Here is a 23,741-nt window from a genome sequence, read left to right as displayed (position 1 = left end):
AAAGAAATTGGGGAAAAATGTAAAAGGGGACTTTGAACTGAAGGAAATGGGACACGGAATGGTGCTATCTGCTTTTGCAGCAAAATCCATACTGCAATGCCTGCCAGTACCCTGAGATTGTTGCTTTCAAGATCGGAGGTGAGGTGTTTTTTTTTTTTTTTTAGCGCAGCTGTGACTGCTTTTATAAATTAGTGGCGTAGAAGTTAGCATATGATGATTAATTAACCTACATTTAAACCCCAACACAGAAATATCAGTTGTAAAATGTGCACATTTGAAAAATGGTGGACCATGTGGCCGCCATTCATATCAAGCACTACGTTTTAACATGAGACTTTGTATTTATATTAAAGGAACTACTAAAATGAGTTAACATTAAGGGTGTTTTATTAAGATGTAGATTCTGAATGAAAGTATTAAATGAATAATAATTAATCAGACTTATATTGATTTAAATGAATTTATGTGAGTTACATGTGATCAGAAAAATAAATGCATGTTTAAAATTACTTTAACATATTATAAATGATGACTGCAATGAAATATTTGCTTTGCATATTGGATTGGAATTGAAAGGTACGCAATCGGCTTATTAATGCATTAAGTGTAAAAATGTGTAATAAGGCTTTCTTAGCTTGACTAAGCCTGAAAGATTAATTTTGCAGCAGTAATGGAAAATGACTTGTTCATTCTGTTCCCTCTGATCTGAACTCTTTTTCTATGCTGCTGATGTGATGTTGAATGTCCTATTGTAATTGAAGGCAAAAATCATGTTTGTCACTAACAATGATGCATTATTTGTTCTTGTTGTCAAACAAGAAAGGAAACTTATTATTACCATGAACATTTAATTAACTCATTTAGTCCATCGTGAGAGAAGATACTGATGGAGCAAAAATTAGATAATGTAATATTTTGCCAAAACTGTGTGAAACCATTGAAATGACAATGCACTTTTGCTGAGAAAATCCAGAATAGTTGCAAATTTGATGGTGCCATCGACAGCCACTGGACACTGAATCTGATGCCCAAAGTTTGTCCACCTGAAAGACCAATGAATGGATTGCGCATACTTCTAATTAGTGAGGATCTTTGGAAACTGGAAGTTAGTTTGTGTTGGTGTGAGACTGAGTTGGTCTTGATGTGCTGAAGATGTCTAATTGCTCTCTGCCTCTTCTGAATCCCTTTAACCTTTAGCTGTCTTTGGAAGAATAAAGTCTTAGTTATAACTGCTCTATTCTGTTATGCGGTTCAGCAGTAATAAGCCCAACTAATTCTGAACTGCTGATGTGTCTTATGCGCAGCCCGTGTTTTGCACTGCCTTGATGCTGCTGTCGGTCTATGTCGAAAGAAAGTGACTGTTCTGCCTGATGAAGTATTACTGTCTGCTGTCCCATGAGGAGAGGTATAATTAAATGTGATTTTGTGTTTCCTTTTCAGTTTAGATAACTACACTAGCATATTTTTTTATAGAGAGTTTCCCTGTTTCGATGATTTGCCAAATTATTTTTGTCTCTTTTGCTTTTGTCCGCGTGTGTTTACATGTTCCCACATATGCAAGTCTAAATTTGTGTTAGTGATAGGAATGTTCCAGCCCTGAAATTGATTGTGGAAAACTGTTTTTTGATGATTTACTGATGTCACCATCATCTGCTTTGAAACCTAATAATAATGTGCATACTGTGTTGTTCCTAATCTCCATTATACTTTTGGAGTGTTTAATAGTATTGATGTTTAGTAGGTTAAGTCTTTTTAGACGTTTCGGTCAGCCTATGGTTTTTATGTATGTTTATAACGTAGTTTTGCGCACCATATAGGTGACATTGATTCTGGGATTGTAATACAGCTTTGAAACTTTATTCAGTTTGGAGTCTGATTTAGTGTTAAATTGTTCCTCTTTTAAAATTGTTAATGGTTTAAGTCATTGATTTGTGATCGAATGATTCTGACAACTACACTCTTCACCAAGTCCAAAGATCTAGTCAACCTCAATTGATGAGAATAGGAATGGTGTCTCACCAGCGCGTTTGTGGTTTTTGAACCCGAACCGAGGAGAAAATCTTCCTGGCACGAAGTGCCAACACAAGATCTGAGGTGAGGAGTTTTTTTTTTTAGAGCAGCTGTGACTGTTTTCTTATAGTGGAGTGAGATTTAGGTTTCTATGGAAGAAGTCCCATGCAGTGGTGCAGGACACTAGCCACCTTCCATTGAGTTGTTTTGAGGATATCAAGCCAGTATGGATGGACCCACAGATTTTAAATAGTTGTTTCAACTTCCATATCTCTTTTGCTTTCTCTAAAACTTAAGGGACATTTTAATGTTCAAAGAGCGCAGTAACTTATGAGCGGGAGATGTTCAGTTTGTAAACAATGAACATATTGAACTGGCCTGATCTACAGGAAAATCAAAATAAATTTAGTATAGGACAACAGCCAGTGAACAATGTGGGTCTTATGGATACATAGAGGTTATTTCATAGCATGGGCCTGGACAGCCTGTTACGCTTTTCACTGCCAGACGCATTGCAACATTGCCGCCGGCTCGATTACGAGCTAGCATCAATGTTGTGGCCTGTTTTCCGCTGGGCACTGTTTCTGCCCGTTGGCCCAGCGGAAAACTCGTAATAGGGCCAGCGGGCAGAAAACCAGAGTGCCGGTTTTCTGTCTGAAACAGTTTGGCGGGCGGCCTCCATCGGCCACCAAACACAAAATTAGGCCCTCAATCACTTATTTGTATTTATTCAAGTTTAAATAAAGTGAAGTTTGTAGGGAAAATCTTACAGCAACAAGTTAATCTCAGAAAAATATCTACATGCACTGTGAATGAAAGGGAATTCTAAAATGGCACTGGTAACATTGATAAACGAAACACAGGAGATTTGCATGTTACATACCCAAGGTGATAGGGCAATGTATCAAAATGGAAAAATAACTTTTCCTGACTCATCCATTAACACAACTTTCTTTGTACATATGACACCAGTGCTCAGAAGTGCTTCTTGCAACAGTTGTATTTATGACATTCATTTTCATTGGCATTTTAAAATACACCTGGTTAAAAAGTTTTCCAGATCTACTGTCGTAACTGGTAATAACGCAATGTCAATGTTCCACATAAAACGTAATGTACTTTTCTTTCCCATCATGCATATTCTGCCTTAGGGGTAATGCGAAGAACAGTTTTATAAAATTGCCACAATACAATCTTTTTATAGGCAGAAGGTAAGTTAGTGATGGATTATTCACTTTTTCAAAAATGTTTTCAGTCATTCAAATCAAAGTATTTAGTCACTGCTGAAGTGCTTACGACCTATTTAAACGGATGATTGATCCTTTAAATTGGGTTCATCGGGGTCATACTTAAGTCCTCTCTTTACTAACCAAGGCTCCTTTGACACTGGCGTCACCCTCAGAGGTGGGACACCTTAATTCATTATGTCTTCATCAGGACATGGATCCTCTTTATCAATCCCTCTGCATTGGAATACAAAGCACTTTAATTAGAAAGTACACCATCTCTTTAGATCTACTTAGTGCCTAAGTGCCTAGAAAGACTGCATTCTTAATTAAAAGAAAGTTTTTTCAATCTCTATGAAAAAAATCACCAATCACTCAGTGAAAATGGTGACTGCAGGAGTGCAGTTAGCCTGATCACCATGCTTTTGATCTTCCACATTCCTCCATATCACTTTTACAACAGTTGCTTTTGTCCTTAGGTTGGGAGGGACAGCGAGCCATTTTATTATGGTTTTAGTTTTTTTAACTTTTAGTTTCAAATAGTTTGGGATTCCTATTGTTATGGGATCTCTTACCTCAGCTCTTTTTTTATATAATGGTGTTTATTGGATTTTTCTTGTTTGAGACCATCACATACAGAACAAATGTGAAAACACAAGATAATGAAGTTCAACTGTTTAGAAACACTCTTAACAGTGATTAATCCCCCCGCACCCCCCCCCAAAACTTGTGCAAAACTCTTCACTGTACCTTTATCAGAAACGGCCGCATAATAGCAGTATCAACATTATTCTACATTTAGTGTAAGGGCAGTATGAGGTGATTGAGCATTAAGTTCCGTAGTGTGTGTATTGTGGAGATCAGTGATCAGAGCCCTCCAAGCCTGGAGGTCTTCCTCTAATATAGCATAATTACGAACATGTTTCATGCAGACCTCCTCTGCCGTTGCCCATTCTGGGAAGTCTCTGTGCCAGTCAATTCTTACCTCAGCTCTTATTGCTGTGCAGAGTATCTTCTGACTGTGGCGCTTCTCGCCCGATGGATGGACTGCCTCCCTTGACCATCAGGCTTCTATATTGGACAAGACCTGTGTTGTTCCTGGGTGGGTAATCTTGGGAAGCAGCATCACGTTTAATGAGATTCACCGATGAAGCACGGTTCTACGAAGAGTGTCTAGGCTGAGCCCCTTTTGTGGCATATGACATGTTTCTTTAGTTTACATTTCTTATTCCTGTTTTACGCAGGCGTCCGTGCATTAGACATGGCTGTTTAGTCTCTGACATTCCAGCCTATCCAGGGTTTTGTTGTTCTCCAACTTTACTATCGAAAGGATTAGCGTCTCGTTTACGATGTAATGATTTTGGGTAGTGTGACAGTAATGATCAATTGCTTCTATCAATAACGGAAGTCCAGCATTTGTAATCTTCCCATGTTGTGTGAAACAAACGACACTGTGGGGGTAAAACCCGAGTCCTTAAGCTACTTGTCAAAATGGCCATCTTCCCAATTGTGAAGTTGGCTATTTTGACAACTAGCATGTCATTAAATCCGCAAGTGGTTTTTTATGTTGGCAATAGTAGGAAACAAATCTGGGTGTCACCTTTATAGCTCTGGAAGCCTATTAGACACTAAAACACAAGGTTGTAAAGGAGTCAAAAGTAATTTTTGGAAACAGAAGGCAGAATGTCAACCCTTAGGGAAGTCTTCAGGGCAAGGTGAGCAACAACAGTATCTACAGCGATTTTTTTATTTACTTTTTGGAACATTTATTCTTCAATATTAAGCAGGATTGCCTCAGTGTCTCTGTCTGACCTCCAGGTTATTTGTGACTGAACCATTAGGCCCCTGGATTACATATGGATCTGAAATAAAAAAGTGTTTAGTTATTCACTTCAGAGAACTGACGAAAGGAGCTGCTCTTTTCATGGACTTCGCAAGGAGGCGGATCATTTTGGGGTGTTAATATCTATATCAATGTATTTATTTGTGAGCTACCATGCTATTACATAGGTCCACAAATGTAATTTAATAAACAGATAACATACACACACATTCTTTAAACAACTAAAATGTTTTCGGGAGAATTTTATCGAATGCATTTTTATGCTAAGAAACAGAATATTTTAGTGCAGTGGTGCATTTATGCTGCTTGAGTAAATCATTTAAGTTCAAATTTTACCTGTTTTATATCAAGTAAACTTGGCCCAACTGTATTACATTGCTTTATATGAGCAAGAGATTACATTACACATGGCAAGATTAGCTGTTTTTTTTTTTAACCGTTTTTTTGGTTCCCGTTCCCAACCACCCTTCTCCTTTTGTCCCCGGTGCCCACCTGCCATAAGACAAAAAAAAACATATGGCACGGCAGACCCTGGCCTTGTCATACCATACCATACCATACCAACAGCTCTCACCTATGCGAGGTCTATTGGCTTTGCCAATGCTCTCTAAGAATGAATTCAAATCTGTGAATACTCAGGACAGGTACGCCATCCAGCATCATAGAAAATGTGTTTGAAGGCGCTGTGCACCTTCCACTGTGCCAACCCAGCAGAAATGGTAGCGGATATTCGGTTCCTCAGTGGACACAGGGAGAAGCCATAGATATTTGGGAATGACATAACAAAACTGTCTCCCTTAAAAAAAAAAAAAAAAAAAAAAAACAAACAGAATAAATTGTATCTGAATCACAAATGGCTAAGCCACACTTCTGCTAATATAGAAATATGAAAACTGAAGACAGACCTGTCTGCATCTTGCCAGTTCTTTGCTGCATCAATTTTCACATTAAATGCCTACGGATGAAATACAGAGCAAACATACTATGGGAAGTAGGAAAGTCGGCCATTAGGTCAACTTTAGAAACCTGAGCACAGTAGGTCAGACAATGTAACAAGCTTATGCCTGCTCAATGCTGGGAGTCCTGACACCGGTATAAATACCAATTAAGAGTGTTTTAAAGTATAATTTTCAAATTATACACTTGGAAAAATGTGGGCGGAGGAAAATGGTATCACGTAACCCATCAATAGCGAAGATTTTGGGCGTATGTATCATAGCACATGCTAGAACCAGTTTATGTGGCCAGAATACAGGTTTTAAAGTTATTTACTCCAAAATGTTTAAGATGTTTATAATAGAGTCTTTGTGCATTCACTTCATATTTGCTTAATTCAATGACATTGTTAAAGTCATTTGAGATCCCACTAGTAATGTAAGCAATGCACTGGAGATGTGTGAGGCAGATAATGCAAGGCAGGTGTGAATGTTAGATCACAGACTGCAGAATGTGACTGTTTTTTAGACTTTTCATTGTAACTAAGAACGTTTAGCTGCAGTTTTAGTTGCATTGTAACAAAACCTTTTTAACTGCAGCTTTTTATGGCACTCCATATGTCTGTAAACTAACCTCAATTTCATTAAGCATAACAAGTAATCCATAACAATTTCTTTCAGTGAATATACTTCCCCACTTGAACTGAACACAGTTTGTATGAGTTGTAATCCTCAGATTACCAAACATTATAGAAACATTCAATGACTGTCAGATCCTGTTGGCCAACACCTTTGCCAACCAACCCTAAATTGCACATAACGTACACACCCAGGTACTCAAGCACATTTTCCTACACCAATTTTTTTCCCCACACAAACACTCTTTACTAATGCCATCATTTGTTATAATACAAAACTCTATGAAAAAAGCATGACAAGACATATAAACCAGCCAAATTTTCCCAAACAAATACGAAAAAGTTGCTTACCTGTATGTACATTTCCCTAACTTTGCCATCTGCCGTAAAATTTCACTTTTCATGGTATTTTATACGGGACACAATACTCAAAACCCTCATGTCTACTTTGTAAAAACATGTATGGAATACATTTCTCCTTACTTCAGAGAAAGTCCAAAACCATTGGCTTTGCCAGTGGTTGATGATGCAGGAGTGATACTACGAGTCAGATAGTCAATATGAACATTATAGCTCTGGGAAGATATGCTAACAGAACTGCATGTATGTGGTATTCGAATATCACAAACCAACAAAACTGATATGCCAGCGCTAATCAAGTGGTGTAGTGGACTGTATTACAATTTTGATACCGAGGCCCTGCAGCTGACAAATTAACAACTAGATTACAACTTCTCCAATAGCTCACAATATATACGAGTCTCGTGAATAGGAGTACCCAATGAATGGTATCTTGAATAATTCAGCAGATATCATTGGTTCAGGTAATGAGAATCCAAGTGCAGCCACTTGAGACATTAGGTAGCTGTCTCCAAAATGGAAACTTAATTTCTCAGTTGCTGGGTGACCCACTTTCCACAAGCGGGGAAGGGCATTCGGATCGATCATGGAACCTTTTTTACAATTGCTAACCACTTACATTATCACCACCGACCTGAGAACCCTAGCACTTAATAAAACGGTATTAATCTACGCACTGCTACGAAGGCTGGAACGTCAGAACACTTTCCTGCCCCATCCCCCGACCCTGTGAATATTTTCATTTTTCATAGCTTTGCTAATTTCTGAAATGAATGTTCCTTGGTTTTGAAACGTTTATGCCGATGCAAAAATGGAGACAATCTTACAAATTAAAATTAATCGTTAACAGATCAGCAGCAGGTGTCAGGTTTTGAAAGTTCAAGTATTTGGCATGCACAAGAAAGCAGAACATTTTCTCTTACAATGCACTGTTCTAGTGGAAAAGGCGTGCAACCAGCCTGTGATTCTTTAAACCACGAATCTAGGAGCTAGTCTCTGAATCTGCATTTTCAAACTCCCAGATCCGGCTGATGCAGAAGTAGGTTAACCGCAGACCACAACAATAAATACAGAATGCAAATACAAAGACTGCACAAACCTATCTGCTTGTGTAAACAGAGCAACCGAAAGCTCGGGCCAGGCTCAAGCGAAATGCCTGGCTCTGGTTCAGCTCGAGGTTCTTTTCGAACCTCGAGCCCAAAAAGAGGACCCATTTCAAGGGAAGTGATGTGGCCTAGTGGCCACAGCTGCCAACCATGTGACTGGAGAACCAGGTCTGAATTCTGGCCTCGGCTCAGCATCCTGCAAATCCTGGCAAATTTCCCTTTGTGGACAAAAAAAAAGATTAGGAAGTAGTCTGTGCCTGTTGCACAGCGCTCTTATATCCCTCAACGAGGTTCCAGCTATAGAAAACTGCCAAATAAAGCGGATTCTGCCCGCCAACAACTCTCTCTTCCTCCAAGAATTAAGGGCAAAGCATTAACCTTTACTTTGATATCTCAGTCTAGTCGCTGAATCGCAGTGTTGAACTAGAAACAAGGGATCAATCTCAACTTCCCTACTTGACCAGATTGTGTGAAATTAGTAAAATACTTTATTCCATTAAACCTCCTTTTTAGGGTCGAGCCTGCGTCGCATGCGCTTGCGTTTCGCTAAGCGAGGCGCTTTAGTAATTAAAAAGGGCTTAGACCCCTGTCCACGTCAGGTCAGCGCCTGTCATTGGCTTGTGGGCTTGCCTGTTAGAATGTGCTTGATTTCATTAGTGGAAGGCACGCATACGTCATGCCTTTTCCGGTGGAAAGCCCTCCTCGAGCGCATCGACCAAGTACAGAAAACATGCGAGGCTCGCTGGGTTTGTGGACTACTTTTTCTCTATTTTCCCAGCGCGATCTCGCTTGGTAGAAGTCGAGCGCTTTACATAATATCGGCCCTGTTACACAGTTAATTGCACTTTTTCGGTTACGTACATAAATGCACTTTTGCCGATAGGTTTCATTACCAGTGAAAAGTCAGGTTAGGAGTTTACAACGCTATCAGCAAACGTGAGACCCGTTGCATTGCAAATGCTTGTTATTGATTATCAGATATGAGAACACCTTCGAATATGCCAGTTCAGCATGTGCGCTGTACAAGTATAAAGATGCATTTAATAGGTTCAGAGTAGAGGTCCTAAGGAAAATACAGGGGGAGAGAAACTAAATATTTCGGGTTCACAAATGAGGACAGGGAAGCGACATTACAAGTTGTGATGCCATGCCTATATAATCTTTTTTACTTAAAAGGTCAAGGGCCTATTTTACAGAAAAATAAATTAATCACACAGAGTGAAAAGAACATTTTTAGTTTTTACCTTTTATAACGCACAGGAACGTTTCCACGCATCAAAAGGTCACCCAGCTTGGAAATTGCTAAAAGTGACAATATGTTTAAACAGACATGTTTAACTTGAAAATTACATTTTCAAACTGTTTTTAGTGAGCAAATGAAAAGTGCTGTGTTTTTTCTAGGCATTAAACTTGCTGGTAAACCTGCTGCCGTTCTTAAAATAGCTCCAAACACAAAGCGGTTCTCATTTGCCGCTCGTTAAACAATAGAAGGGTTAATTCTGCCACGTTCTCAGCTCCTCAGCCAAGAGACTAAATCACAAAACACTATTTGGCCATTTCCACATCTAAAGGGGATGCTACAAGTGGGATGAGCGTGTACTAATGTTCTTAGGTCAGGCTGTACGACTGTAGTTACAAATGCAAGCAGCTGGAGTGCTGGGGAACAAGGACAAACCTTTCAGATCCAGGGTAAGAACAGAAGCGGCGAGCCACAGAAGCTCGAGGCCGATGCCAGGGCTGTAGCGCCCCTCGAAGTCCCCTTGGACATTTGAACCCAAAGAAAACCGAGCTTTCATGTGGCTTCTGTCTGCCACCTACCCTCGCGTGCCAAGAATTATAGACAAAGCAGTAACACGTTTGATGTAAAACGGGCAAGAGAAAGATTCTCATTCAGTGCCTGAACTATACAATTACAATGGGTAAGTAGAAAACCTGAGATCCATTCCGGCTTCACTGCTTCATAAAACGGTGTGATCCTTGACAAATATTTTATTTTACCAAGCCCGCCCCCCACACCTTTAAAAAAAAAAAAAAAAAATATATATATATATATATATATATATATATATATATATATATATATACACACACACACATATATATATATATATATATATAGCTCCTTCAAATATGTAAGTTCAAGATGCGCACTGTAGGAAAACTTCTTGAGTTTGATTTAATAGATTGTAATGAGTCTCCATCTAAGCCAACAATTCTAGGTGACAATACAGAAGACACATGACAAGTGATTGTCACCTTAGTCCACCATGGACACTTGTCAGGGAAGATTGGGGGGGGGGGGGGGGGAGGTAGGGTTGTGTGAACAGAAATGTTTTAAAACTATCACTTTTGATACATGACCCCAGATGCATTGATTTAATCAGGTGTAGTAATATGAAATGCTTCCACATGTTAAAGAAATATTTCTAGGACTCCTTATCACATTACATCATGGTTGCTGCATGATTAATATGCCCAATATTTTCAAGGCTGGGCTCATGCATAGTCAGACCCTCGGCTTGGCGCAGACTCTGCTCACCCTGTTAATCTGTTGGCTTGCCCACCTCTAAAGCAGAATGGACTTTCCCCTCCTAAGACAGTGGGGGACTACGCCAACCCTGACTTTTGCCTATAATGCTGCTCCATCTACAATAAGAGTATAAGCAACAAGTAGGGTAACTGAGTTGCCTCTTAGTTCACTAAGAGCACTGTTATCAGAGAGGGTGAGGACTGTTTCTCATTTCCTTTTTAAAACCTCTCGTCTTTAATGAATACTTCTCAATACAAAGATATGGTGTGAGGGACTAAGGTGTAGTGATCCTGCATGCTAAACAAATACCTTTTTTAAATTTTGATAACACCTTATTGCATTACATTAACTTTGTTACAGGATTTACATCTCAAACATTTTCAAGGCTGGGCTTGCGAGCAGGTTCTTCGAGCCAGCACAGACTATTGGCTCAGCTCTGCCTGTTAATTTGTTGGCTCACCCACTTTTAAGTAAACACCCACTTGCACCTAACCTTAGATGTAGCCAACATTAGTATAGCAAGTCCAGTGGCACCTGGCCACGAGTTGTGAGGATCCGCTGTACCCCAATTATCTCAGTCTTTCATGACTCAGTGACCCATTTTCCAAGCTTACATTATGAGTTACTTCACCATTGCTAGTCACTACACCTGCTAAAAAATGCTACTGCTGGAGGTAGAAGAGAAATAATTGTAACATTTTTAAACTTTTGATTTGGCATTCTGTCTGATATAGTTTCGCAAGTGTTTTATTCTGTCAGTGGCGCATGCATGCGCGCTGTATTAGCTTACACTGTGGAAATGTTGGCAAAAGCAATAATGTTCTGGTCACTTCTGCTCTAATTCTGAGCGCCATTAGCACAGTGATCATGCTCCCCAGATCCACGCGACTAGCTCATCCAGTCCAGGATTTTCAAATGTAGTTTAAAAAAAAAAAAAAAACGAATTATTAAATATGCACTATAAATCCAAGAGAAAAAAAAACCTGGCCTGGATAAACTACTCACATATCTACAGGGAGAACACCAGGGGTCGATTAACGCTTTCCTTCATTGACCACTTATTCCAATTGTTTTTTTCACAGATAATCCAGGATTTCCTTTTCCATTTCTTGGTTCTCCTTCCCCACCATAAACTTGAATAAGCAGAATCAACGTCTTAGTTTATGAAAGCACTATTTAACTAAGCAATTTTGTGTCTCAACTGACAAAATGAACACTAAAGGTCATTGTGTTTAGATCTAAAAATTAACAACCACTGCCAAAGCCAATAGGTTTCACCTTTGTTTTTTTCTTTGCATTCTATCTGGATTATACATTTTAGAAAAAGGTTCCAATAATGTTTCTTTTAAATTTTATAAACCGTTAACAGTTGTTTGTTGAATTAATATCCCTGGGATCCAAACTCATAATTTGTACCTTATTTGATATGGCATTGTAATGGAGCATAGTAAAGTATAGTTAATAAAGTGTCACTGCACCTGCTGCACCATTCAAATCATGACCCTAATGCCTGTGACTGCCTGTTTAGTAGCAAAATATAGCAATATCTGGTGTTTGGTGAAGTTATGACTTTTAGCCCTGGTGCCACTGCACCTGCTGCACAATTGGAATCATCCTAGTGCCTGCTAGATAACGGCACTTGTTTAGAAGTAAAATTTAGCAATTATCTGTGTTTACATGGTTTCAGACACCCCATGGCACCGGTGTCACTGCACCTGCTGCACCACTCAAATCATGACCCCAGTGCCTGCAAGATAACTGCACTTGTGACTGCCTGTTAATAGGTCACTGAGACAATAACAATTCAAATAAAATGTCACCTTATTACACAAATACCTTTTCTTTAAAAATGAGTGGTAATTTAAGAAACCAACACACAAATAATTTTAATATTTACAACTGTTATTCATCAGAAATTTAATTATTTAGTAATGAAAAGCACAACATAATGAGCCCACCCCACTGCTTGCTTTACATCTGCACATGATACTCCATTACAAGATGGCCGCCATGTTTGCAGACATTTCAGTGCAAATTGACTTGCGTTCATTTAAGCTTTTCAAGTACAAAAACTAACAAGTAACCGATCACCAAAAACTGGACTGGAAGGTGTACTTTAGCCATGCTCCACGCGATGGCAAAAGCAAAACAGAAGAGCAGAAGCGCAGGAAGTGACCTACTAGCCAATAAAAAGCAAGTAAATTCAAGAGACGGAGCGATGCTTGAATGATCAAACGGGAAGTTCAGGTACGTAAGCAATTCATGATCGAAGATTGAGAAACTGATCGAATAGTAAGGACAATTCCAGCACTTATCACTTCAGATTGCCTTTTGATGACAGATGTAAAGGAAGCAAAATATTCAGAAGAAGGACTGGCAACGTCTATTTCTGAAGGTAAGTCCAGCCTGGTGGGATACTGCAGATTCAAACAGAAACCAACATTTGAATTCTGAGCTGGCAGTAGGTTATCTTCATGTTGTCTATATGAGGGGTACTGCCCCCCAAATGGGCGGAATTTGGACCTAAATGAGGAGTCTGTTCATCCAAAAGGTGTTCCTCAAATTAGGGTATCCTTTAGCCAAAGCTAAAATATGCTCAGGTCACAGATAAACCAGAGACACCAGAGGAACTGGTTCCGAAATCTCTGCCACTGGAGCCGCAAGGAGCATCCATCAGAACGGAGTGCAAAGGAAAAGTTATTGGCTCCTTAAGCAGTATCTGTCCAACTGGCAGAATAGTAAGAGGTTATAATGCCAGGTAGGCAAATCCATGTTGGATCAAATGGCTCCGGGACATCAGTTACGGGAAGTGTTGAGTTGTGGGAATCAACACCATTACCAGCCGGAGGCGTAACAGACTAAGCAAGACCCACCTTGATGCGACCACTTGCTTGAGAGAAGCAAACTTGAAAGCAGCTGAGCTGCAAATTATCCTGGTGCAGTTTCAGAAGCAAAGATACAGGCTCCAAAATTAAGATTGTTCTGTTATTAGAAAATGGCACATTTGGCTCCAGGACCCATCTATAAAAGGGAATGCTTCCTGGAAGAAGAGCATCCATGTGGCATTTACAAAGCGTTTCACTGCAATTTCTACTGACGTCTCCTTTTATGCCTTACTTACTTGGAAGCAAAAGGGAGTAGGAAGACTCGCCCTATGAGCCTTGGCCACAAACAGCTTTGCTGCCTATGTATAACTGTTGTCACATAAAGAGGCACCACTTCTTGGTGGAAAGACCCTGTTTAATCCCTGAAATCTTTGGGGACACATACCAGTCACTAAGGAAGGAGAGGAACACACACAAGAAGTACATTTGCTAAAGCAAATGTTTAAAGAAAACACTGAAAATCTTTGGATGGAACTCTGGATTTGCTTCTTAAGAGTGTGGAGAAAAAAAAAAACTGGTGTCACCATTCAGGCAGGGTCCTATGTCGTTATACTTTGTCGTATACAAGGGTTGGCAGAGCAGTAGCTAGAGCCACTGGGGTGCAAAAAGTGCCATTGGGGAGCTATTGTTAACGTTACCAGATCCAGACCGGGGAGCACAGACTATTTAAGAGTTGAGGACTCTGCAGGAAGGAGGCTTCAGATTGGCATTTCAAATGCACATAAGCAAAAAACATCACATTCTTTAGTATGCACATTCTCAAGAGAAATAGATTTAGAAAATGAAGTAAAAACTAGCATCTCGTTAAAACGGTTTCTGGGATGATTTAAAGCTTATAACACAGTTACAAAGAACACATTTAATAGAATATTTGCAGGAAAGCATTTGTATACCCCAACACATCACTAAATAAGCGAGACGCTGAAGACTCCACAGTCTCAAACTCCGTATTTGCTTCTACCGTGGAAATGGTTTGATTAGCCTCGACGCCTTTGCTACAATTTTAATCCTCAAAGCCACTAAGTTATATTGTTTGTGTTTTACAGATACAAGTATTCTACTATACAGAACGACCACTCACAAGCCACATCTTGTGTAAAAGTAGAAATACTCTAATCATCATATTGTACTGAATACATGAATAATAATCCACCACAAAGCTCTGCCCTGCCTCATATGGCATGTTTTACTCCACCCTCAGGCGAGTAACCCACCTCACAGCAATGCATTCTAGAAACACTAATGTATCACTTTCAGGGACATTAACCTACTAAAATGTATCCTGGGGCACACGCCCACCACACTACACTACACTCTAAAAGTGCTAACCTACCACATTTCAGTGCATCCTAGGAATAACAAACACACTCTTATACATTCTAGGGTCTCTAACCGTCTCATTATACTCCATCTCAGGGACACTAAAATGCTATACTGTAATATACTAAAGGCACACTAAGCCACCACTGAATGGTACCCTAAATACACTGGCAAAAAAAAAAAAAAAAACACAAAGCCCTGCAAATGGTCATGGCTGTGATATAATGGAAGAATCAATCTTAATACCACACATCATCAATAAAAGTACTACCTGGGAATCCTAAGAATCCAGCACACATCACATCTCAGGTCTACTACAGAACATAACACAATATGCATCTAACTTATCAATGCTTGTAATCGATCTATAAGCCTTGCAAGACCAAACCACCACAGATAAATCATTGGTGATACTTTACAACTCTCTCACAAAGACATCAATGTTTGAAGTAATGCCTTTAGTAGCCACGGATATGACCAGACGTAGGCTCTTTGATCTCAGGTTACAAGCAACAGCTCACTGGCAAAGTCTAACTAGGCCAAACCCTGTGTGGAGGTTGCTTTTGCACCCTTCTGCGGGGTGCCTTGCATGACAGTTTAGGGTGTACTGTTCCCATGAAGAGCAGGGTCTGCATAGATTTGAACAAAGCAGACCTCTGTATAGAGTGGCACAGTCAGGGAAAAACGATGGGTTAAAAAGGTACCCAGAGCAATTGCCTTTGGTTTATGCCAATTGGAAATTTTCCCCGGTCACCCGTTATGAACTAGTTCTGATGCTCCAAATGTACAAAACGTCTTACATAATTAACTCACTTATATTACTGGGTTTTATTAATAAGCATTCTGACATCTTTTTTTGCAATACTGTTTATAAGGGCACGCCACGCACCACATTGTCTTTAGGTACTCAAATATTAACAAGTACTATCATAATGAATGGCAATAATGTTGCTGATCTTCCAAACATGAAAGCCTGAGAAGACAATGCTGCATTTAAACCATCTCTATGTGATCGCTAGGCTCATTAAATTATCATACAAGCAATTAAGTTCTGAAAGCGAGTTAGCCATTAAGCCTCGTTTGGTTGTGATTTTAGCCGAGTTGCTGCACTGGAATCTCTGTAGCCACTGTCTGGAGTCCACTCTGGACTAAACTCCTATCAAGGCAAACTCCCAGGAGGGCCAAGCCCAGAGCTGAATGCAGTACAGCCCACAGTATGTAGTGTTTTTCGTGCCCACTCTAAACCCATAGACCAGGAACACCCAACAGCACACGCTACCTGAAGCTCAATCTAGTACAACCCAGAGGCCACCTGAGAGCCCAGCCAAACAAATGTCATTAGGTTGAAACGGTATAAAGGAAAAACTTAGTCCCTTAGTAGCAATAGCTTTTAATAAGAAAACTTTCAGTTTTAATCCAACTACACAGTTTAGTTTAGCAAACGACACATTTAACCCAATCATAAGTGCTGCAAAAAGATACAGATTTAACAAAAGCCGGTCTAATCCTCGCTGGAGATCAGATTTAATGAGAATATGAAAATAGAGGCTCGCTCACTTGAAATTACTTCAATATTGGGAACACATTTTTGGCGTACTCGGAATTGTTTAAAAATGTCGAAAGTAAACCTGGAAGACAGCAGATACTGAGACAGTATCTGAGGGAGAGGACAATGGAGCAGAATCTGTTAGTGATTTTTCAGTTGGCGGAGTCCCTTTCAATGACACCTCTACCAGTTTTTTTTGAGGGAGTCGATGAGGATAGTCGTGGTGTCCCTTCTCAAGCACAGTCTGTGCAGTGGGACAACAACAGGTTAGGCCAAGCCAGAGAGCCTGTGTGTGCGGTGGCAAGCTATAAAGAGTGCTCTCCTGGCAACCCCGGAATTTAGTTCAGCCCCAAATTCCACCTTTTACTGGTGAAACAATGTACAGTAGATACAGCCAACTTTTTGCCACTTGACTATGTCCGTTTCTTTTTGGATGCTGACTTTCTTCAGCAAATTGTGCAGCAAATTTGCATTCTGAACAATTTCTGAGGGAGCATGGAGGAACTCTAGAACCCCATTCTAGGGAAGCCAGTGGACTCCCACTTCCCTGTGGAGTTAAAGATAGTTTTGGACCTTGCCCTCAAAATGGGGTTAGTGCAGAAACCAACCTTGCAGTCTTGTTGGACGACTTACACTGTTTGGGTAACCCCCATCGTCAGATAGGGCCTAACAGGGAAGAGTCCAAATCGCATTGTGGAGACAGCAAAATTATCCATAATCAAAACAACATGGTTTTGTAAGGCGGACGCCTGTCTTTTGGGTCCTGGGCTCGGCGGCCATATAGGGAAACCTACCAAACCCATCCATTTCTGATAACTAGACACCCAGGGGAGTTCACGGAGGTGTGGCTTGTGTGGATTCCCCAAAGTTTTTTTTACTTAGGATATCCTGCAAAGGTGAAATATTGAATACAAACTATTTTCTCGCATTTCTATCACGAAAACTACAGGAATATGCAGGGATCCACAAAATTCCTACCACCTGGCGTTTCCCCACTTGTCCTAATAAAAACACTACCCCACTTGTGTGCTTGTGCCTGTGTCAGGCGTGGATCACCCCACTGTAAACAGTAGCCCTCATGAATGACTACCATTGACCGTTGTGTGATCCATTCCTGTCTCGGGCAGTAAGCCCAGGCACACCAGTGGGGTACCGTTTTTTTATCAGGACAAGTTGGGCAACGCCGGGTGGAAAGCAGTTTGTGGATCCCTGCATACTCCTGTAGTTTACGTCACAGAAATGCAGAGAAAATAGTGTTTTTATTCAATGGGTGACCTTTGCAGGGTATTCTGGGGCTGGGGGTAACTTTGGGAAATCCTCACAAGGGATACCTCCCTGGACTCCCCTTGATGCCTATTTTTCAGTAATGTCTGGGTTTGACAGTTTTCCCTAAATGGTTCCCGATCCAAGCACTAATTAGTACACTCATCTTAGTTATCATCATCACCACAATACATTTTGGGACTGTCTGAGTGGCATTGACAAGGTGTCATGGGCTCCAATGTAAGCTAAGAAAATGGGCCCCTCTATGTTTAGTGATAAACAGATGTAAGTGTAGTGAACTAGTCTCACACCTGCTAAACTAAACGTAGCGCAACCTTAGCTCTTTTCTTTTGCTGGAAGCCACATGGAGGGGCTCCCAAACACAGGGGGGCACCATACTTCTCCCCTTCACTTTACGCTCTGCCAGCCTCACTCTATGCTTGACTTCCCTACAAGGTTTATAATACGTACAGTAGAAAAAACCTGCACATTGAATTAGGCATTTCTAAAAATGAAAATCAAACATCACCCCTCAAAGTATAATCTAGGATAGGCCGTGCCCTCATGGTTGAACTCTGGTTTTGAGTTTGTTTGCGGCGGCTCTAGGGAACAGGTTACCCATGCCCCCTTTTAACTCTAACGTCCAACCCTTGCGGCGCAGTTCAGAGGCCAGGATCTTGTGAACTCCTACCATGTGGCAGAGTGATGTTCGCGCCGTCCAGGATGGCCTGAGCCAGCTCATGATCGTTGCTCTCAAAGGCATGTGCTGCAGCCCGAAGTGCATCCCAGATCTCCTTGCGGCCCTCGAAGGCTGGTGCTGTGTCCCAGAACTCATCCCTCTTGCTGCGCAGCTGTCCGTCCGTCATGGGATAGTCACTCTTCCACTTCGGCTTCTCCTTTTTCAAAGGTTGATTTCGACCTAATGCAACTGAGAGAAATGAAAAAAACATCATTAAATATTAAATCTGTAGGTATTACTTCAATATGTACTTTGGCTCAAGGTGCCATATCAATGCCCCTACTTCTACCTAACATCAGGTCTCTTCCACAATGGTGATTTAACAATTTTTGTACATTTTATTGGTCTACCCCTGGAAAAACAATTCCACCTTTAGGTTTCTAGAAAGTTCTAAATCCCATTCATTTTAAAAATATTCAGAGGAAAAAGATGTGGTAAGGTGACTAAGTTGTTTGTTATTTCCAACACCAATATGCCCTTGACCAGAATATTCTAAGCAAATTACTTAATTTTCATGTCCCTCATCAATTTGCTTCCACGCAAAATCAGAATACATTGTAGACACATCTTCTAATTTCAAATATTTTCCCATATTTGGAGTAATTTATTTGGACATTTTTTCCTATATCGGACAGTAAAGTTTACATCCACCCATCCTCCCAACATTTTTTTTTAACTTGATTTGGGCTTGGCATACCAAATTTCATATCCATTTTTCAAGGGTTATTATTTTATTTTTTGTGGGCAGGTCAAGAAAAGTGACTTTTCCGAATTTATCTTCCATGAGAATCTTTTTTTCCCCCACTAAGAACAAGCGTGAAGACACCATTACTAAAGGAAGCGCAGCTGCTTGGTTTCGTGTAAATCCATTCAATAGTTTCAGAAGTTACCATTTAAAAACTCCTTTGGGATGGGCTTGAAAAAGGTTTAAAAGTTAGAGGTATCTGAACTTTTAGCCAGCACAGGGGCCCATAAACCCAGGTTTCATGACCAACCTGAAGACCAAAAAAAAAAAAAAAAAAAATCCTATGGAATGAGGGAGCTTTTTCTTCAATTGTCCTTTTTGTGTTCATGAGCACGAATTCTGATTTATGGACTTAAAATGGACAGCTGATTGACTGGGAGCAAGAGAATATTTTTTTGTGCAGTCACCTTTACGGAATGTGGGCATGGTTCCCACGTCATGGAAATAATTTAAAAGCCACATACCGGTTCAAATTGTTTTTGATATGGGTCTGTAGAAGGAGTCTCCCTTGTGTTTAGGAACCACTGTCTATGATCCCTGTGCCAAAACACTCGACACATTAAAAATAGCACTCAATCTGCGGCCTCGATTAAGAGACCGAGGATATTGAAAATTGTGGACTTATACTGGGGCCCCCTGTCATTGTTTGCCATCTCAGTACTGAGAACTATGGCCCACGAATTCAAAAGGGCTCCACTTTTCGGGATTTTCAGTCTCATTATCAGTGCCACGGACTATGAGTGCTAAACTGGAATGTGTTGAATCTAAGGTCTCAGACAACATATTTGTGAGTGGTTTAAAATGAAAACAAAAACAATTAACTTCATAAAAATGTTTAATATATCTTACTGTGAGTGAGACTCAGGTAGTGAGACTCGTAACAGAGGTCCATAAACCAGGTAGTGTAATAGGCAAAAATTCCAGCGGGATTACATGGAGTAAAGCCCATTTCTCATATTTATGAATTAAAATAAAAAACAACGTTTAAGCTGCATATGAGTTGTTTTACATGGCTGTTGTGAGAGTTACTTACTGCGCAGCTAAGTGAAAACGGCAACTTTCAGTGTGTTTCTAGATTACCATTACTTCACTTTAAACTGTTTTTAAGCTCATTTGTGAATTTTTAAACCTGGTAAAGTGGTATAACCAAGAGCTAACTATAACTTATATTTAACTTTCAGTTTTTAAATTAATTTCAGTTTTTTTCCCCATTATCATAGTGCTATGAAAATGATACCCTGGCGTGCTAGGCATGGCGTGCAGCTGCATCCACGAGGGTTGGACACAAGGCCAGGCCTTTGAGCAGGCCCTGTCGCCAACCCATAGTGGGCAGCCGACACCTGCTGTGCATGGTTGTGCGCCGGAGGGTCAGGCCTGCGGCCAGTCCCAGCATCAAACCTGTTGCACATGGCAAACCGACTCTGTACACAGATTTAGTGCAATTTGCAGTGGGTATATAAGGGTTTGCAGACCAAGTCATCTGGTTTGCAAAATTGTCGACCCTTGATGAACCTCTTAAGGATGAACAGTCACATCTCCAGCTTTGTCAGGTCACATAAAATTGAGGCCTTTGCAGCAAGGCACATTCTTAATCCAATATCACAAAAATGCTGATCATATTTACACCAAACCAAGCAAATACAATTCCTTGCATAGTTCAATTTAATACAGCTGTTTTTCTATAGAACAGAACAAGGCTTTCTACAGGAGTAAAAAAAATCGTAATGGTCTCTTTTTTCCTCACCTATCCTTGCCCTCTGCTTGACAGATCGACAAAACTGGCCGTGCCACGTCCCAAAACCATTTTGTTTGAAAGTTTTGTGCAGATTCGAATGGCGCCAGTTATTAAGTAAAGAGAAAGAGGTAACCATAACTACACAGCCGCTATTGGAGATTGTGTAATATAATTGTTCACGCATAATAAATCATGAACAAAATCCTAACATAAGAAATAATACTAAATCCCTCACTTTCCTACGCTAAAAACGGGTAAGGGCCAAGGTCATAGGTCAGAAAATTAAATCCCATCAAAAGCCCTATCATGACTAGAGACACAACTGTGATTTCAGAGCAACTGCTTAAGTTGTGTTTGCCTCCACTTTCTGTAGTTATGGAGCCGATCGATATAGGAACAATTAAAATCCGTCTGTCAAAAAAGGCATTTTGTTTCCATTTATGTCAAAGAAATACTAATGTATTTTGCAACTAGTGGTACTTTTTTGGTGTTCCGATATTAGGCATTATACGATTAATAATTTACTATGGGTCAATTGCAAAATTATTAGAACTAAAAAAATAAAAAATAAACTTTACACTTCACAGCCTTGTGTGGCGGCATTGCTTGAGTTTGTATCCATCAATCCACACCCGCCTAGATTTCACACTGGCCCATAAATGTCTACCAAATAAGAGCTCGACGGCGAAGTTTCCGGAAAAATGCCAAAAATGTATTCAGCTGTTAATGGGTTTACTAGCTACCCTTCAAGTCGTAGTGCTTTTACAATGATTAAATCTAGTTCCACGGCGTACATTTGGGTCTCTTTGAGGATACTTCGTAATTTTCAGGCAGTTGCATGTACACAATGGACCAGTGTGGCCTCAAACGCCAATGAAAGAGACAAGCCATTTTACTGCCTTATTCCACGTATATGGGAATTATAACATCGGGTGCTTTTACTGTCAATGTCTGTGATTCCCAATTCACAGTTGGGAATCGCGTCGGTTTTCACCAAGCACGATTGCCCCTTCTGGCCCTTTTTCCCCAGATTATATACCTCTAGGAAACTCATGGAGGATTATCTACGTAGTAAAAAAAAAAAAAAAAAAATACGATAGCCCGCGTGCATTGTATGCCTGACTTGAAATCTGAAATCTGACCCACTTTATTCAGATAAAGGGTTTAATGCGCAGCACATAATAACCCTATAAGTAGTCATTTATTAGACAGAATAAACTGTGCTGCCTCCAGAATATGGTATATTTTACAGGCCTGCTATTTGAACTTGGCCTCCGTATCACTTTCGTTCTGTCCCCTCCTTCCTTGAACATACCACCGCCTCTGTCAGTGCTCACTGCAAACATTAGGCGGCCTATGAAAACAAACAGGTTTCCAAGGCAACAAGTCTTCCTTGTGAGAACATCGTACTATTTTAAGCCGTTTATTGCTCTTACCAAATTGATGGCATACAAAATGGAAGGAGTCCCATTGACTATGTTCTCGCTGGTATCACTACCTCGGGGGGACACATACGAATACACAGCATCCAGAGTCGTAACAAGCCGTATATTTGTACACATCTATGTTAGTTTTGAAATGAAAGGGTGTCTTTCAGGCCTTTTTTCTAAGATTATCTGTAGACAATAGTAGCTGTTTGTAAAACGCCGTCATGAACTAATTAAGTACAAAAAAAGATAGAGTGGACTGTTGGTCAGCCCGTTTGAGCCATTGTTTTTATGGCCCGCCGTTACTTGGATGGGCTCCCATCAAAGCTAGGGCTTTTTTTGCGTCTGTTTACTATGTCACGGTACTGTTCCCATTAAGCTTTTGGATGGAGCTCAAGTAGCCATTTTGTGAAACTAGAGTCAGTGTGAGCCCTTGGGCAGAGACGTGACACAAAATGATGGGGCCATTAATGTAACCAGGGCCCCCGCGTATCCCATATCTCAAAGACACTCATTGGATTTCGGCTGAATGAACCGCCCCTGAAGGGTTGGGAGCGTCCGGAGGGTTGAGAGCTCCCCTGCGCCACAGGGGCTGCAGGGGCCTTTGTTACGCCCCTGAATTTACTTTGTTGGCCCACTGTTCAAATTATTTATGTTAAGCTAAAAATAAAAATCTTTACCTGCGGCCCCAGCATCCTGGATAATTACAGACACGTATTTAAAATGGACCAATAACAACTATTATATGCCACTTCTATGGACCCTGGGAGGAAAGACGGAAACCAAGGCGCAATGCAGAGGCAGGAGAATGGCAGGGAACTCTACAGAGCAGAAAACGCGGGCGTGTATCCATTCATGGACTGCAGGCGTAAATATATTAATTTCTGCACGTACACGCTTGTGCACATGCACTGTAGGATCCAAGGCTGAGATCGAGGTAGACAGGATAATGGTGGGCAGGGAATTGGCAAACCTCAACCTTAGGGGTACAGTATATATATATATATATATATATATATATATATATATATATATATATATATATATATATATATATATATATATATTTTTAAGTCTGAAGCCCAGGTGGTCTTATATATTCTGGCAAAAAGTCAGTCACTCACGGCTCCCGAGGGAGGTTGCTTGCTGGAAACATGACTGAAAGAGTACATTCATCCTTTTTTGGAAAATACCTAGCTGGTAGCACCAGCAGAACTGGCAACTGGGAAGTTTAGACCATGAGATGAAGAAGCATTGGCAAAGCAAACAGGTTTCACCTACGAACGATCTATTGTCTTTGTCAATTTGTTCTTTTCATAGTAAAGATAAACAAAGCGACATGACGTGGCCAGTGTTGACAGCGCCATATGGCTTTGTTTTTATGGTCTGGCTTGAAAGCAGATGAATAGATCAACAACACGACGAACATCGGG

The 23,741-nt window shown here is 40.4% G+C and overlaps 1 protein-coding gene across 1 annotated transcript in view; it reads right to left on the bottom strand.

Annotated features, from left to right (window-relative positions):
• Positions 1-23,741, bottom strand: part of UBTD2 (ubiquitin domain containing 2) — a 345,217-nt gene that overhangs the window by 78,302 nt on the left and 243,174 nt on the right. Inside the window, exon 2 of the mRNA XM_069244641.1 lies at positions 18,354-18,590. Coding sequence (XP_069100742.1) covers positions 18,354-18,590 — 237 coding nt within the window. The remainder of the gene's footprint in view (positions 1-18,353; positions 18,591-23,741) is intronic.

The sequence above is a fragment of the Pleurodeles waltl genome, chromosome 7 (assembly GCF_031143425.1).
Source record: "Pleurodeles waltl isolate 20211129_DDA chromosome 7, aPleWal1.hap1.20221129, whole genome shotgun sequence".
In the NCBI taxonomy this organism is placed as follows: domain Eukaryota; kingdom Metazoa; phylum Chordata; class Amphibia; order Caudata; family Salamandridae; genus Pleurodeles; species Pleurodeles waltl.
This window is presented reverse-complemented; position numbering and strand designations above follow the sequence as displayed.